At 37.1% G+C, this 17,798-nt stretch overlaps 3 protein-coding genes across 4 annotated transcripts in view; 1 reads left to right on the forward strand and 2 right to left on the reverse strand.

Annotated features, from left to right (window-relative positions):
* Nucleotides 1–3,985, forward strand: part of LOC120771779 (SPARC-related modular calcium-binding protein 2) — a 51,448-nt gene extending 47,463 nt beyond the window's left edge. For both annotated transcript variants that reach the window (XM_040099970.1, XM_040099971.1), the window contains exons 8-11: nucleotides 57–331; nucleotides 2,769–2,903; nucleotides 3,023–3,165; nucleotides 3,262–3,985. In XM_040099970.1, the coding sequence (XP_039955904.1) occupies nucleotides 57–331; nucleotides 2,769–2,903; nucleotides 3,023–3,165; nucleotides 3,262–3,332 (624 nt within the window). In that variant the 3' untranslated portion in view covers nucleotides 3,333–3,985. The remainder of the gene's footprint in view (nucleotides 1–56; nucleotides 332–2,768; nucleotides 2,904–3,022; nucleotides 3,166–3,261) is intronic.
* Nucleotides 3,986–5,726: 1,741 nt separating this feature from the next.
* Nucleotides 5,727–8,742, reverse strand: LOC120772157 (GPI ethanolamine phosphate transferase 1). Its single transcript, XM_040100593.1, has 3 exons — nucleotides 8,598–8,742; nucleotides 7,733–8,536; nucleotides 5,727–7,670 (listed from the first exon to the last, which is right to left on the reverse strand). Exons 2-3 carry the CDS (start codon nucleotides 8,517–8,519, stop codon nucleotides 5,797–5,799), a joined length of 2,661 nt encoding a protein of 886 aa, XP_039956527.1. The 5' UTR covers nucleotides 8,520–8,536; nucleotides 8,598–8,742; the 3' UTR covers nucleotides 5,727–5,796.
* A 408-nt stretch (nucleotides 8,743–9,150) lies between these two features.
* LOC120772819 lies at nucleotides 9,151–16,815 on the reverse strand. The gene is made up of 4 exons (XM_040101615.1): nucleotides 15,343–16,815; nucleotides 11,364–11,574; nucleotides 10,595–11,264; nucleotides 9,151–9,876 (listed from the first exon to the last, which is right to left on the reverse strand). The coding sequence occupies exons 1-4, from the start codon at nucleotides 15,867–15,869 to the stop codon at nucleotides 9,305–9,307; spliced, it is 1,980 nt and encodes a 659-aa protein (XP_039957549.1). The 5' UTR covers nucleotides 15,870–16,815; the 3' UTR covers nucleotides 9,151–9,304.
* Nucleotides 16,816–17,798: the final 983 nt, after the last annotated feature.

Consider the following 17,798-nt stretch of genomic DNA (forward strand, 5'->3'; position numbering starts at 1 on the left):
ACAAATTACTTCATGACTTAACAAATATATTTACATATATCATTGTATACCCTTAGCATGGCGGCACACTGTTCTATGTGCCCGAATGCACTTCGGATGGCCGTTATCAGCGTGTGCAATGCTATCGCTCCACACCGTATTGTTGGTGTGTGAATGAGGATACCGGCAAAAATATACCGGGCACAACGGTAAAGGATAAGCGACCACAATGCGATGTCACCTATGCGGCGCCGCGTCCCATGAAAGGTTGTCCGGAGCCGAGAAAAGCCGTCTTTCTGAATGATCTCAAAGAGTTCTTGAAGACACATATTGTGTCGACTGCTAGTGCCGGGTAAGTGAAATTGAAACATTATTTAAAAATAATAGTGTATGAATATTGAAAAAAGGTGAGAAAATATCAAACTGTTAACAACGTTATTGTACGATTTTGGAAAAATGTGGGTTTATTAGCATATTTTTACGGTATCGAGTCATTTTTGAGATAAGATTAGTATGGGTGTCAGCGAAGGTTGCGAATTTTTAATTAAAAAATATTGCATTAAAATTTTTCTTTTGGCTTAAAGTGAATCGCAAGAGGTTTAGTTTAGGTTCTGCCTCAGTCCTTCCCTAGGTGTTGGGGTTCCAACTGCTTATCGCCCTATCGGTGTCCGCAGTAAGGTTGACAAATTCTGCGGAGTTGAGCTGTTTGGAAGAAAATGAAGGAGACACATCTCAACACTTTCTTCCTGATTGTTCTGCCATTGCTAGGTCAGGTCTTATACACCTGGGAGTTTATACTTGAAGATATCTCGCTGAACTGATGGAAATAGAAATAAACGACTAGGTATTGCCCTCATGGCGCTATAACGACTTATAAAATCCATTTACGCCAGTTATATTTTCTGTTTTTAAAAGAAACCGTATATATAATAGTACAAGTCCAATCCTCATCTTAAGTATCAGCCAGTAAACCTAATCTTATCTAAACATATATAGTGTTAAGAGGCATTGGCTTTCAGCATCATTTCAAGGATTGTAGAGTATGGATGTTTCGTAAAGACAGCCGGATAATTTCACTTTGAGATAATATCCTATCTCTACACTTTTACCCAAAACTTGCCCAAACATCAAGTAATCAAGTTTTCTCTATAGAAAAACTATATGAACAGGTAAAAAGATGAAATTAAGAACTTAGAGGACCACCTTAGAGAAGTTAGGTTAGTTAAATATGGTGATTTTACGTTAGATCACGAAAAATTCCACTTGGATAACTGGAGATGCCTGTCTGTTGTGATGCTCAGAGCTCCTAAGTACAAATCAAAAAGACCATCGCATTTCAACAAAACTTAATGTTGCGAAAGCTGCACAGCGGTGGAGGAAGTGTCTAGATGTTTGCACCACACCTTCCACCTTGCAACTTTGACATGTTGTACTCTCAAAAATCTTTAGCCTTATCTCGTGAGTGCCAATAGGACAGAGTCCATTTAGACCATGTGAACCTTGCTAAGGGCTAGTAATATAATTGACCTTTTACGTTTCACTCTGTGTTAGAAGGCTGTCGCAACCCTACAAGTGCTGGTTGTTGACTAATGTTTACTAAGTTCGCGCGATTCCCATAAACCCAGCGCTCGAGAGCATCACGACAGGCGAAACCCTACTCGTTCCCATTCCAATGGGATTTGGATAATGGGTGCCTACAATATTATTGCAAGCTCATCGGCTTTACTTTTCGACGATTCCGCTGTGGCCGGGTCGGCTGACAAGTTTAATATGGAAGTAGACTAGTGCTTCGCGACGAGCTAAAATTTATTCAGCGATGAGGCTCAATGGGTACATAAATTAGTAAAATTGGGACGAAGAGCAACCTAAATAGATTTAAGGGCTGGCATTTCATCCAGAAAAAACAACGGTTTGGTGTAGTTTGTGGGTCGGTGAAATCATCGGTCAATATTTCTTCAAAAATGATGCTGGTGAGAACGTAATCATCAAAGGCGACCTTTATCGCGCCACGATAACCGACTATTTGATACCTGAAATTGAAGCTCTTGATCTCGGCGACATTTGGTTTCAACAAGACGGCGCAACTTCCCACACATCGCATCAATCAATCGATTTATTGAAAGAACTCTACGTTGAGCAGATAATTTCACGTTTTTGGCCAGTAGATTGGCCACCAAGATATCACACCGTTTTTCCTGTTCGGATATGTAAAGTCTAAAGTATATGCGAACAATCCTGCTTCGATTCAGCCTTTAGAGAAAAACATAAAGCCTATCATTCGCCAGTTACCAGTCGAAATGCTGGAGTCATCGAATATTGGATTCAACGGATGGAAAATCTGAGACATAGCCGCGAACAACATTTGAAAGAGATAATCTTCAAAAAATAAATGCCAAAGAATGTTCTTTCGAATGATAATAAACATTCCTCATAACATTTGAAGTTTCTGTGTTTTTTTTAAGAAGGGAATCTGGAATTCATCGCCTTTTATATTATAATAACTTCCGGCAACCATAGACAGGGACTGCAAATCTTTTTAGATGATCTCGGGGATTTCGTAAAGTTTTGTCAACTATCGGAAACACAAATATTTCACAATCCAACAGAACCTCACTTTAAACCAATTTTTATCTAGTGTTAGAGAATTTTTTCGAGACTTAGAATATTTTTAATTTCATTGGAGCACGCTGAAAACTGATTTTTCTATCATTTTACTGTGCTATATATAGAATTAAATAATTATTTATATAGATTTAAAATGATTTTATATATGCTGCTCTTCCACACAGCGGTAATGCAACCAAATGGGGTTCGGAGGACGAGCGTATTGCGACGTTAAGCTTCGTCTTGCTCGATAAAAACAAGAACAAAGTTTGGGAGCGTAAAGAATGGAAGACATTCAGAGAGATGGTGACCAGCTCGAAGTAAGTACAATATAGAATTTTTATATACATACATACATATATGTATGTAAACATATGTATATGGTATATTAAATGCATGTATATGAAAAATGTTGAACAATAATTTCGTAAAATTGCAGAACGCTACGTAAATGCGGCAAAAAGATGCCACGGTACTGTGATGTGAATGGTGATAAGAAAATAACGCTTACCGAATGGTTGAACTGCTTGCAAACGCAGCGCAACGAAGTGCAGACAACATCGCAGAGTTCGACGGAAGCCAGTAAGTAGCAGCATTTACATATTTTCCTTCATGGACATATGCGAAAAATATTTCATTCAAAATTCGATTTTCCTTTTTGTTTCTTTGCTTTTGCAGACATATCCATAACGTCGAAGCCTTTGAAGCTAACTGGCTCCAATCCGCTGGAGCAATATCTTAAAGATTGACAGCGTTGCCACAACAGTGCGAGCACTTCGTCGAGAATTATGTTTTTTTTTTTGCTTAAATTTTTAGTTTAATTTTTGTTTTTGTTTTTATAATTTTTTATTTTTTATCATGAGCTGGTGTTTTGCTTTATTGGAAATTTGCATTTTACGTGATAGTGATGAGATATTCTTACTATTAAAAATACACATATTTATGTATGTATGTTTTAAACTGAAATTAAAATCGAAACAAAAAATTATTAATATACTTATGTAACTAATGTTAGTTGTGAGCTTAAATTGTAAGTGTAAGCAGTAAAAAAAGTGTTTTAAGTCAACAACATATACCGAACAGGCAGTTTGTTGTATGTATGTATTTTATACTAAACCTTTGTACATATTTATATATATATATATTTATATTTATCACTTAGAGTAAGTTCTCAACTACTTTGTATGCTAAAAATCTTAGTTTTTTAATTAAATGCATGCGTACATACATACATCTGTATGTATGTATATTTGCATGCGTAATTGCGCCTTAGCATAGTAGTGCCTTATATGTACTAAATACATACTGTATATGTATGTATAAACAGCTAATTTATTTTAAGATTTTATTAGTCTCAAAAGTTTATATGTAATGTGGAATAAATATAATATTGTGCACAGCAGATGTTTCATCGGTTTTTGTTGTATTTTTTGTTTTTCGTTTTTAGTGCTATTAGTTGCGAATTTTAAAGATTTTTTTTTATTAAGAAATTATCAAAAATTAAATAAAGGTAAATAAAATTAAATAAATATTTAAATAAAAAAAATAAAAAATTTTGAATAACAATTTAATTGATAAGAAATTACCAAAGTTAAAATAAAAGTAAATAAAATAATTCAATAAAACAAAATAAAAAATAATATTTTAATAAAAAAAAATTTAAAACTATTGAATAATAATATAATTGACAAAAAACAATAAAAAAAATATAAAACATAAAAAAATATATAAAAAATACTATTTAAATAAAAAAAAATTTAAAACTATTGAATAATAATTTAATTGACAAAAAACAATCAAAAAAAAAAACAGAAAATAAAATAAATTAATAACAATATATAAATAAAAAAATTAAAAAATATTGAATAAAAATTAAATTAATAAAAAATTATCAAAAATAAAATAAATAAATTATAATGTTTATATAAAAATAAATTTTAGAAAGAAAAACAATTTAATTAATAAATAAATAAAACAAGTAATAAAAACATAAAAAAAAACATTTATTTTGATACAAAAAACTAATAAAAATACTTTCAAAATAATAAATAACGAATTAATAAATTAATTGAACGGAAAATTCGCAATATTTTTAATTTAAAATATTTAGAAAACTTTACGCGAAAATTTTAACGCGTTTTTCTCGGAACTGTGTATTTCGAAATGATACCCACAATTTCTCATTTGTTACTGGAACGATTTACCTGAAATTTTCAGAGTGTCTTCTTAATGGACTTGCTTATGTCTGAAATATCCATATCTACAAATTTAAATTTTTATTATTTTAAAAATATTAGAAACAGCCAAAAAAGTGGTACAAAAATTTTTGCTCCACCTCGGTAAGATGCAGACCTACTCAGGCCTTAAGACACACAGGGAGTGGACCACGAGTTACGAGGCCCCATGCTGCCAACGCACTACTGCGACTCCAGCCTCGACGGCTATGCAATACATGTATATGTGATGTATTGCCAACAGGAGTGGCCAACAGAGGACTTCGGATTTAACAATTCAACTGCAACGGATTCCAAAGAAAAAATCGAGGAGATAGTAGCATACAGGATATTACCCGAACATAGGTGCCCTACTTCGTGGTGAAAACCGTTTGGTACTAGGCGACTTTAACGCGCACCACGACCTTTAGCATTCCTGCCTGTCAAATAATTGTAGAGAGATCGAACTGGAGGAGCAAATAGACGATTCGACATTCTGCTCAATGAATAACGAACCCTTCGCCAGAATTATGGGCACCTGTATTAGATCGCCCGATATTAGTTACCATTGCTAGTGGTGATCTGATAAATAGTATAATCTGGTGACCTATGCTAATTCTTGCATCAGACCGCTTACCCACAATTATTTCGATCGAGAAACCTCCCGACTTTGTCCTATTTCTGTGAACAACCGCACCCTTTTTAACATTAACAAAGCAAACTTAGTCGGCTTCACAGAATTTTTCGAGAGCACCGCATTACCCATTCCTACGGACGTAAGCGTTGCCGAACATCGATTCCGTAAGGTGATCTGAGCAGCAACCACATAAAAACATAAAAAGCCAATTTTGTTTTTTCGATTTCATAAAATTTTCTTTTGAAAATTTAAAAAATTTAATTATGAAAATAATATAAAATAATATACAGCTTAATAACAACATAAAAAACAATAATTATGTACATATTTTTTTTACATAAATAATACTACTTAAATTATCTCCTACTCCACATTTTGCACCTTTTCATTTAAACGCAACAACAATTTGGCGAAATATGTGAAAATCACCAGCACCACTGTGGTCACCTCCATAATGACAAAGTGCGAAATCGATGTGCCAATTTCCAGCCATGAGCCTTCATTTCTAACCAAAAATAGAAAATTCAAACCCATCACATCACAGATTAGCAGCAGACAAATGAAGATGGCCTGCTCATTGGCGCGTGCGAATGACGACATGCCATAAATAATTGTTATATTCAACACAACTGGAATGACTAATTTCAATATGACCAATGCCATAATAATGAAAGGCGCGAAAGTGCTCAAAAAGCAGCGCACAATATTCGGATCGAAGGAGCTGACCGATGCAATGTTGCCGGTGCCGAAAAAGGAGAAGAGTGTATAGAGTAATATGGTGAAGGACAACTTGAGCGCCGCTTGCAATTGCTGTGGTGAGTTGACGCCCAGCGGCTGTCCTTTCCGACTTTGCGGTTGGGAGTCACTTAGCCTGCGTGATAAAGGCAGTTGCATGGGCTGCACGGCCAGTGTGAGCATCAACTCTGAAGAAAGCATTACAATGAAAAGCGATTCATAGGATGTGCAGAGTAAAGTGTACAGGGAGGTTAAAAGGAAAAATAGAAGCTCAATGCGTTGCTTCAAAACGGACGTTCGATGAAAAGTAATTAAAGCAAAAACATACAACAGAAAACACCAGGAGAGTGCGTGCGATATGAATGGTACACCGCTTTGTTGCGCATGCCAGTAACTGACAAGCAAAGCGTTGATTAAGCACACCAACGCTGGCACTTTTATATGCCAATGGATGTGTGACTTAACGGCAAATGGGCGCAGCAACGTGACGCACATGCCGAGCAGCAGCAACCATGTGTTTGTGTAGCCAAGAGTTGGCGGCAGCAGCGGAAATGTAGCCAAAATTAAGCTTAACACAAGCCATATGTAAAACTTGACATTTTTAGCTGGAAAAGCGCGTAAATTAATAAATACTGAGTAAATGAGAAAACTTAGGGAAATAAGTTTGCGCTCAAAGAAACTGTAGACAAACAATTCGGCGCACAAAACTAAGGCCAACAATTGTATTAGCGGCATAGCACGCAGGAGTGGCAGTAAAGAGATGCCTTGCTTCTGCACTAACAACAGCCACACTAGTAACGGTAGCAGCAGATAAAACGCTATCACCAATGGCACACGCTGCAATAGCAGCAACACGCAGGTGACAAGTAGACCCAGCTTTTGCTTAAATGTTACCGTTAAGCGGGCTTGAGAACGCTTCATCATTTGTTGTTGTCCTAGTAGCAATTGTAGACAATAGATAATCCAACATATAAACGTGGCTGTGGTGCTAAGCTGCAATGGACGTCGATAATAACCCTGATAATACTCGATGCCTTTTAAAGCAAGCTGCATTATGTTATAACTGCCGTTAATTGCATCCTCATATTGACCATTTCGCATATACTTTTCTGTATGCACTAAATATTGTGCAATAACTGCTTCATTGAGTTCATTGTAACCTAATAGATAACCTGAGAAGAGTCCACGCTGATGTGCAGTCAAAAGCGCTTGAAATTGTGCTAAAAGCTGCAAAGCATTGCTGTGCGCCGCGTGCGATTTATATTCGGGCGTAGCATTTAAGTATTGTAACGGTAGTATACCAACGTTATTCAATGGTGGCGCAATGCCAATTAAAGCTGACATAATTGGAGCTATTTGCGCTTGTTGCATGTTACAGCGGGGACGCGTGATGTCGTCGCCAATCTTATATTTATTTTCACAGCTAATATCGTTAGTAACACCGGCGCCCCAAAGGAAGAACGGTGTTTCAGTCTCAAATGCGTCACTGGAGCCATGCGATCCTATAAAAAAGTAAAAAGAGAGTTTTTATTACAGATTTAAACTAGATAAAAACTCTACGCACCCGCATTTGTCATGCCATGATCAGAAGTCAACACATAAGCAGTGCGGTTATCTGGAAATACGCTCTCGAACTCCTCATATAACTCCGTTATACCTCGTTCAGTGCGATGCAAATTTTCTAAGAAATTTGGCGTTCCAGGCTTATGCACATGCCCAGCCGTATCTAAGCCCAACAAATGTAAAAAGAAAATAATTTGCTTCTGCTCACGTAGCTCCACGCGCTTGCGTGCGAGTAGTTGGCGCACACGTTCAAATACCCAGTCATCTAATTCATAGGTTTTATCACGACCAGAGAAATCCAGTTCGTGGTCATATGCGTCAATAAGTAGCCTTTGCTCACTCTCTATGCCACCCATACGTGAAAATATATGCAGCACATCTGCAGCGCCCCAAGCGTATGTATGCCGACTGCGATTGAATACGGTGTCAAAATCGACAGGATTACGTTTCCAACCGCGTGTTACAGCCGATGGATCTTCATATAGACCAGCGATGAGCGCTATATGACCGGGTCTTGATTCAGTTGGTACACGCGTATGTGAAATGCCCACCAAACCATTTGTTTTTAATATTAATTTACTTAAATTTGGTATGTCTTCACAGCCATTACGAAAAAACGATTCTGCACGCAAACCATCAGTCACAATGAGCACTAGTCGTTTTGCAGGCGCTTCCAAATGTATTGGCTTTTGCGGCTGCAAACCAGCTATGATTGGTGAACGAAAATATATAACAAATATGGAGCCAAGTAATAATAAATGCACCACAATCGCGTTGATTATCCACATTTTTAAGTTTTAAAGGGCTGTTGGTTGTTGAAAATTCATAATTAATTAGAGATTTCGCTTATTACTTTCTATACATACGTAGTTATTGTTTAAACGCTGCACACAATCAATTGATTTCGTATTAATATCTAATTGAATTTATTTTATTATTTTTACGCCTCATTGCTTGTTTTTATTCACAAATTTAGTAACAAACCGGATTAATGTTTTATAGCAATCAGAAGTTTTCTCTTTGCAACAAATAACAACAATCAGCTGATTGTAAGAGTTAATCAGTTATCGATAATATTCATGGTTGCATCAGCACCAATGGAGAAGCCGGAAACGGTATATGCTATCGAAATGGCGTTAATTTAGTTGTGTTGCGTTCAAATTTAAATAAAAATCAAAATTAATAAATAATATATATTCTAAATAAAATGTTTTAAGTAAGTTTTAAAATTAGTATATTTACATAAATAAAATAAAAATCAGAAAACTATTAATTAAAATAAATTAATAAACTAAATTTTTTTATGGGCTATCTATATTCATAGTAATTTTGAATACCGCTTTTTGGTTGGCTAACTACTTACCATGTACTTGTTTAAAAAATATCCAGAATTAAGTGTTCTAAGTAAGCGCACTCGTGTTAATTTTATTAAAAAATGCTCAATATAACAAAGCTTTATCCTACACTTTGCAACATTTCACTACATATACATACATATGCACTATATATGATTACAATATAAACTACTTTTTAATTGTTATATTCAGATATGAATTTTTTTCTAAAATTTCAACTACTTTTTCAACAATTTCTGCGTTAAACGATCTACGGCTGAAGTGGGTGCCTGCTGTTCAAGTGCTGCATCCTTCTCCTCCTCTAAAGCCCGTGCTTTTGCTTCTTCAATTTCCCGTTGTTTTTGTATTTGTCGGAATTCAGTCGGTGTCAGCATGCCACGCAACACCGTCTCATAAGTGACACTAACACCTTTAACAGACATTTTACGATATAATTTCCAACACTCGCGCTCCTTCAACGTGCGCACGTACTCCGGGTAGATATATTCCTCGTTTTGTTTGTCCTTATTTGCAAGCTCCGCTGTGCCTTTCGCGGTGGTTTGCGTGCTATCCGCAACATTGTTAGCATTTGAGTCCCTACTATCGTTGCTTTCCAAGTTTGCTGTGGCATTTGTTGTCATTGCATTGTTGCCATTTGTTTCATTCATGAAAATTGATACTGGCGGTGCTGTTGGTGGTCGGTTGGAGCGTAAGCGTGCAGCTAATGGTGCAATCGAGCCACGACGTATCATATGTGAATATTCCTTTGTAGCTAATTGAAAGTTTGGTGGATAGTTCTCTTGGAAGGAAACTGGCAAGTATAAGTAAGTAAATATACTTTTTGTTAGGGATGGTAATAAGCAATAATCGAAATATTGGGAGAATATTTAAATTTTTTTATATGTATAAATTTCATAGAGTTTTATTAAAGCTTTTTATTTTAATTATTTAATTTATAAGTTTACTAAAGTTTTATTAAAAAATCAAATAATTTTAAGCTAGAGTTTTATTAAACAATTTGATATTTAAGTCTACTTCAAAAGTACTAATAATTTGATATGTGATTTGCTAAAAATTAAAAATAATCGAATTGTAATTAAATTTAATAAATAAAAAATAATATAATTAAAATTCATCGTGAAAAAAGTTAATAATTTTTAAAAAATTTTAAAATTTAAATATTTTTCTTACAAAATATCAGTTAAAAAAATTTATAAACACAACTGTAAACAGGGTATCGAATTTTTTATTTAAAATCCATTATGATTAAAAATTTGATTTTCAAAACACCAATTTTTAAAAAACAATAATTAAATTTTCAATTTCTATTTTGCAATATAAAATCTTAATTTCAATTCCAACAAATTTCAAATCTATCCCAACATCTTGAATTAAAAACTCAAAACATAAATTTTAACCAATTTTTTATGAAAATAAGAATATCAATAATTTACACATAATTGATAGATTCGATAACAAACTAATGCAATTTAAATCGATTAAATTGCCCCCAAACCTGATACACTCACCTGATTTACCCGTTTTCCGCAATGTAGGTGCACCAGTGCTACGCGAACGTTCTGCATTGCGCTGCCCAGTTTCCGGTGGGCTATCTTCCTTTTCCGAATCACTGCCCTCAGAGCTGACAAGCGAAACCAGTGTAATCACATCGACCGCCAATGTGGAACGTGTACGCGGTATTGACTGTTTTTTACCATTAACACCATTCAAATCGAAGAGTACATCATCATCAGTTTTATCACAAACACTGGCGTTGCGCGTGATTGGCTTACGACGACGCAATTTACGTTTCTGAAACGCAAACACACCTTTGGCATTCTCATCGAGCGAACGCGAGCGCACCGGCGCGGACATAGCACGCACCAAAGGCGGACGACGCTGTACGATTAGCGATGGTGCAGCGTTGAATGCGCCACCACTTGTATTGGAGGTCAAAGGCGCGGCAACTAAGTCCTCCTGCTGATTAATAACAACAGTGGCGTTATGTGCGGTGGGCACACTGGCTGCTAAGTTAACGCTTGTATTTAGTGTGACATTGCGACTAGAACGATATTGTGCACGCCGCTGTTGGACAGTATCATTGGCAGTTGTTGTTGTGGCGTTAGCGGCAACAGCTGTAGGCGCAAGAGTACGAGCAGGCAAATCGCTGCGTAGTGTTCGCGTTGTTGCTGTTTTTCGCTAATGCGTAAATAATTAAGTGTATACATGTGCATTTGTAAGTATGTATGTAGGCTATATTAAGAATTTATTTTAATTATAATTTTATTGCCATCTTACTTTGTGTTCGGTGATTTCAGAAGCGCTTTCGATATCACTGGTATTGGACTCGTTGCCGTTTGTCGACTTGTAATTAATGGCATGTGAAAGCACAATATTCAAATTCACTTTACTGTTATGCCGCTTGAGTGTTGGCGAGGAATTTGCAGCTTTACCTTGATGCTCGGATGGTGGCAGCAGCGTATTTGACTCGCCGCTGAGACTTTCCGCCCTATAAATGCGAAAGTAATGCATATGAAGTAACGGTATTTTAAATGCACAAGCATGCTCATGTCATGTAAGTTAACTGTCAACATTTTCAAGTGAAAGTACTATAATAAGAAGTGGATATATTAAGAGTTCAACGGCAATTGTCCAACCCCGAGCACTGGCACTCAAAAGCGAACATTACAAAGATTTTTAATAGGTTTTTATAAATATCCAAAATATTTGTTGCATGACGATTGGGCAACGCCTCAGCGCTATGACATCAATTGCATGCATAAGTATGGATGTATGTACATATAAACAGAGCTTATGAAGAATGCTGCTTGTGCGCTGAAGAATATTAAAAAATCATATAATTGTTATGTTGCTGAAGCCATCACAATTGATTGATTTATGCAATCGGTAACGGCAAAAAGGAAATTATATTTACGACTATCATGTCAGTTTTGCAGATATGTATGTATAAATCGTATTTATACATATGTATATATAAGTATGTATATTATATAAGTAACTACATTCAAATATCCGCATGCAACATTTCAATTTATCGTAGTTATTGCACTTTTTCCTTTGAGGTTATGTTATTTGTAAGTGCTGATGAAAATAGTATTTTAAACACACACACACAAATGCACTCATCTACTGTTATTATTGTAATGTCAGTATGCAAAAATTGTTTACATACCACCACATTCACTCTTACGACAATGTGTGCGTGCGTGTGGGTGTCCGTGCTGAGTTCTAAAAATAAAGCAATAATTGTAGAGTGCTCACTAGAAACTATAAAAGTAAAAATATGGTTCAATGAACGATATCGTGATTTCAGACACTAGATATTTACAGTTACTAACTATTAAATGAAATTGAGCTCAAAACTATTATGGCATACACAACGGTACTTTTCATGTTTAGTATATACATACACACATTATTTGCGAGAATATAATAAGTTTTGCTGTCTTTTGACCCATTTACCCATAAATTGAATAACAAAAGTTGGATATAATTTGATTCAAAGTAGATTAAATTACATAAATGCGTGAAAGGGAATGGCGAAGTTAAAAAACAAAAAAAAACAAAAAAATGTTAACTTTGGTTGTTCCGAAGCTATGAGACCTTTCAAATATAGATACATAGATAAAAAAAATACAAACGATTTCTTACAAGAACTTGATTTTGATTGATCAGTTTGTATGGCAGCTTTATGCTATAGTGAAGCGATTTAAACAATTTCTTCGGAGATTGCACCGTATATGAACAATAAAGCGACGGGGGACGATGGATTGCCGGTCGTGGTATACCATAAGGAGCATACTTCATCTTCTTTGTAGAGTATGGTAAAGACGAAAGCATGCCCAACGATTGGCATTTAAGCGTGCTCTATGCAATCCATAAAAAAGGAGATCCCACAAGCTGCGCCAACTACCGTGGGATAAGCGCATTGTGTGAAAAATTAAAGCCCACCGTCAACAAACTGCTTGAACCTCATCAGTGTGACTTTAGGCTCGGAAAATCAACAACTGACCAAATACACAGCTGCCTTTTTGTCCCAATGTCTGAACTTGGTATCCCCGCAAAGCTAATACGGCTAAGTAAGCTAACGTTGAGCAATATCAAAAGCTCCATCAGAATAGGGAAGGACCTCTCCGCGCCGTTCGATACCAAACGAGGTTCCAGGCAAGGCGACTCTCTAATTCAATCTACTACTGGAGAAAATAATTCGCGTTGCAGGGCTTAATCGAGTAGGTATAATCTTTTATAAGAGTGTACAGCTGCTGGTGTACGCCGAAGATGATGATATCATTGACCTCAAAATCTGCGACGTTAATTCTGCTCTCTCTAGTCTGAATAAGGTATCAAAAGAAATGGGTCTGGTATTGAGCGAGGGCAAGACGAAATATCTCCTGTCATCAAATAAATAGTCGTCGCATTCGCGGCTAGTCTCCCACGTCACTGTTAACAGTCATAACTTCGAACACGTAGATAATTTTGTGTATTTTGGGATTAGTATTTAGAGCAACAATGTCAGCGTCTAAATCAACGCAGAATAATTCTTGCCAATAGGTGCTACTTCGGACTGAGTAGCCAATTAAGAAGTAAAGTTCTCTGTAGACGAACCAAAACCAAACTGTATAAGTCACTCATTATTTCCGTCCTGCTACATATATGGCGCAGAGACATGGATGATGACAACATCTGATTAGTCGACAGAAGATTTATGGTCCCTTGCGCGTTGTCCACGGCGAATATCGCATTCGATGGAACGATGAGCTGCATGAGATATACGTAGACATTGACATAGTTCGAATTAAAGGCAGCGGCTACGCTGTCTAGGTCATGTTGTCCGAAAGGACGAAAAACGCTCCAGCTCTGAAAGTATTCGACGCAGTACCCGCCGGGGGAAGCAGAGAAAAAGGAAAACCTCCACTCCGTTGGAAAGACCAGGTGGAGAAGAACCATTTCTTCGCTTGTAATCTCCAATTGGTGCCATGCGGCGAAAAGAAGAAACGACTGGCGCGCTGTTATTAACTCGGCTATAATCGCTTGAGCGGTGTCTACGCCAGTAAAGAAGAAGATTCCATCTACGAAGTAATAACCATCAAACAAAAAAGTTCGAACCAATGAAGTTGTCGCTTTAAATTTCATAAAATTTTTTCATTGGACACTCATTGACTAGCTTTGAATGCACAGTTAGCGATCTCAGCGCTAGTATTGTCGCTCTGCTGTCGAAGTGAGTGCTCACTTTCTTGAAAGAGGCCCATAGCAAGTCGTCTACCGTAACCATGTTAGCAGCCACTTCACCCAGAAAAACACTACAGTGGTCCGGAGAGCTCTTTACAGAATTCCCCCTCTCCCTCCAAACTTCCCTCCTAGTTTCGACCCATGCATGAAAAAGGTCACTGCTCCTCTTCTCCCCCAACTTCTCCCCATCTACATTTCCACGTAGTATGTGGGCAAAAAAAAGTCACTACGAGTGGCCTCTGCGACGGAGAGGACCAAGTTTTTAGGAATGCAGTTGATGTAGGAGAAAATTTTGGCATGTCCTTGTTCGAACCCCTTCATATACCCAGCATTCCTGAGCCTTAGAGCACACTTCGTAGCCACACACCACGGGTGCCATGTTGAAAATGGCATTAAGTGCCATTGTTGATGTAGTAGTCCGGATCAGAGTCGCTCTTTGGACATGTTAAAGCTTTTTAGCACTGCTTAAATATGGACATTACAGGAAACCTATCACAATAAGTAGTACCTCAAAATATGCATAAAAAAATCAAGAGCGTGAATAATTTTCTGTTGAAAATTTTTCGAATCTGTTGAAGCACTTCTTTTAGTTTTAGAGATATTTATACCCTCAACAGGGTATATCAAGTTTTCCCCGTAGCTTGTAACACTGAGAAGGAAACATCGGAGACTCTACAATTTTCAGTATGACGGAATTTACATATGTTTGTCTGTCCGTCCGTCTTTATATACGCGATTTAGTTCCTCAGTTTTTAGTTATCAATCTGAAATTTTGCACACGCACTTTTCTTCACCAGAAGCTGCTCATTTGTCGAAACCGATCGGATTTCTTTAATGGGAAACTTTTTTTAATTGAGAAGGATAAATGAAAAATGGTCCTTACACATAGAAGCACTTACAAGTATATTTTTGGATTATAAGATGTGACTAAATAAAACTTGTGAGACACTAGATTAAGTTTCCACTATTGCTATTTACTTGTTTCACCAGCAAAAATAAATATAATAAACTTGTAACAGGTACTTACTCAGTTGGATCTTCACTATTTGTCGGAACACATACGCTATTGCGACCGTAACGTTGTCCTAACTGACCGTTAACTTCTTTCAACTCTTTATCCAACGATTTTAAAAGCGACGACGTGGAACCTGCACGCGCATAGCCGTACTTCCCCTCGCCAATTGTTGTATTTTTGAAGCTTTTCAATCCCACTCCGGCACTTTTAGCGGATTTTCGTGTATTAATGCGTTTGCTTTGCGTTTCATGCGTCGCAGCTGACTTCTGACGTATACTCTCCAGCGAACGATCCACAGAGAGACCACGTGTCAGGCAACCACTGCCAGCTCTACGCGCAGCCAACAAATGACCACCACCGCCGGCGCCCATTGGCTGCGTGCGATTGGCTTCGCTGAATGAATGCTGCTTCTGCAGACGCAAATGCATGGACGCGCGCGGTTGACTCGGCGAACGTTGCTGCTGCTGCTGTGACTGCCTTGCCCATGCGGTGGAAGGCATTTGCGAAACCGCTTGACGCGTACTGAGCGACAAAGCCATTACAGCGAGTCTTAAAAGCGCGCACTAACTGTCGACAAACTGGCTGGCGTGGCGCGTGCTCGTTTTAATTTCCACTCTAATTGCCTGCTTTTAGGCGCTTATGCTTGATTCAATCAAATTCAAGTATTTGACGTGTCTTTTGTTGTTATTATTAGCTTAGTTCATGATATTAACAACGAGACTGGCTGCATTACATGCACACACACACGGCACACCCGCTATAGCAACGGTAAAAGAAGCACTCCATCCACGCTTTATAGCACGATTTTTATTATTTTCACCAATAATTAATGCAAATACAATGCCATACAAATTGCCAATTATTGATCAGCCGCGGTGACTGCTCAAGTGCTTATTTGCATTGTTTAGATTTTCTTTTTTTTATAATAATTTTTTTTTTGCAAATTTTTTCGTTTAAGCCGAAACAAGTTTGGCAATAAGCAGTCAATACAAATGCCAATTATTTCGCTGATACCGATATCCCGGCTATTATGCCAGCTGGTTCGGTAGAGTCGGTGGTCGCGCGTTGACTGTTTCAAGAGCGCATCCGCGGCACAGCGATTGGGGCATAAGTTGGAGCGAAGAGTACTCGAAAAATCCCATGTGCCACATTTAGTGGCACATATTTATGCACGTTGCCAACGATATTGTTAATAGCTTCGGTGTAAGTATTTGGGTGGCATAACTACCGGTGCGAAGGGGGGAGCAGAGCGGCAAAGCGTGGCAAAGCCAAAACACTTGCACTCCCTCGCAGGCTGCGGCGCAACGGTTCATTGGCTGTTTTCGTGTTGCAGGCAACGGTTTTTGCACACTTTTCGTTTTGTTTATTATTGTTTTTATTGTATACTGGAGTTTTGTTTTTCTTTTCTTGTTCCATTTCCGCCAGAGACACCTTCAATACAAAGTTAGTTTTCGGTGTGCTCTAACGCGAGCTTGTTGTTGTTCTTGCTTTTATTATTTTTGTTGTTGTTACATTGTTATGTTGTTGTTAAATATTTTTTATTATTCTTAGTATTGTTGTTGTTGTAAAATGTTGGCTGTTTTTGTTGTCGTTGTTGTTGTTTATATTATTTTTGTTGTTATAATTTTTGTTTTTGTTGTTGTTGTTCTATATCAATATTGTTGTTGTTGTAACTCTGTTACTCGAACATGCTAGCTATAAGTCATGCTAACTTTTTATTACGCCCGCGCAAACACAAGCACAGTACTTACTTACATATACAAATACACACACACAATAATACTCTTATACTATCACGTTTACTCGCTTTATGCCTGCATTTCACCCTTCATCCTCGGCACGCGCACTATTCATTGATTGCATTGTGTGTTAGATATGAATGGCGAACTTTTCTTTTCATTTCACAATAACAACAAAACATGTACATATGTATGTATGTGTGTACATATGTTTATATTGTTATTTCTCTATGCTTGCGTCGCTTGGAGTCAATGAGCCCTTTGAGCATTATCACTCAAATAGCTCCTCTCTCTCCCTCTCTCATATCTCCTCACCACGTTACTTTGTGTATTTGTGTGCAGCGAGCTCGTGCAATGGTAGCACAAAAACTTTTCATTCTCTTCTAATGGCAACGAAAATCCGTTCAGCTTTGTTTTTTTTAGAAATTGTTACGAAGCTCTGCTAGCCTTTGTAGCTGAAAGTATATTGAGATAGTTTATAAAGCAAATTGGCGACAGTCTTTGTTGTAATTGATTTGCTATCGAGTGTGCCAACTTGAGATCACATTGTGGCACCATGGCGTATGAGTAACTTTAGTGTATGCCAACGAATTTGCTTATTAAAGGTGACAGTTTGAGCAGCTATGGATTGTATTTATTTGTTTCATAGAAATTGTGTGCTATCATGGCTTGTGTTCAATCTTATTATATACATATGTACATATGTATGTACATACATATATACGAAAA

This window comes from Bactrocera tryoni, chromosome 3 (assembly GCF_016617805.1).
Source record: "Bactrocera tryoni isolate S06 chromosome 3, CSIRO_BtryS06_freeze2, whole genome shotgun sequence".
Lineage (NCBI taxonomy): Eukaryota > Metazoa > Arthropoda > Insecta > Diptera > Tephritidae > Bactrocera > Bactrocera tryoni.

What these genes read in the sequence shown, in the direction of transcription:
- LOC120772819 (XM_040101615.1), bottom strand. Translation starts at nt 15,869, where the DNA reads ATGGCTTTGTCGCTCAGTACGCGTCAAGCGGTTTCGCAAATGCCTTCC. An exon ending in CTGAAATCACCGAACACAAA is followed by an intron (nt 11,265 to 11,363) that starts GTAAGATGGCAA and finishes TTTACGCATTAG; the next exon opens with CGAAAAACAGCAACAACGCG. An exon ending in GCGGAAAACGGGTAAATCAG is followed by an intron (nt 9,877 to 10,594) that starts GTGAGTGTATCA and finishes TATACTTGCCAG; the next exon opens with TTTCCTTCCAAGAGAACTAT.
- LOC120772157 (XM_040100593.1), bottom strand. Translation starts at nt 8,519, where the DNA reads ATGTGGATAATCAACGCGATTGTGGTGCATTTATTATTACTTGGCTCC. An exon ending in TCATGGCATGACAAATGCGG is followed by an intron (nt 7,671 to 7,732) that starts GTGCGTAGAGTT and finishes ACTTTTTTATAG; the next exon opens with GATCGCATGGCTCCAGTGAC.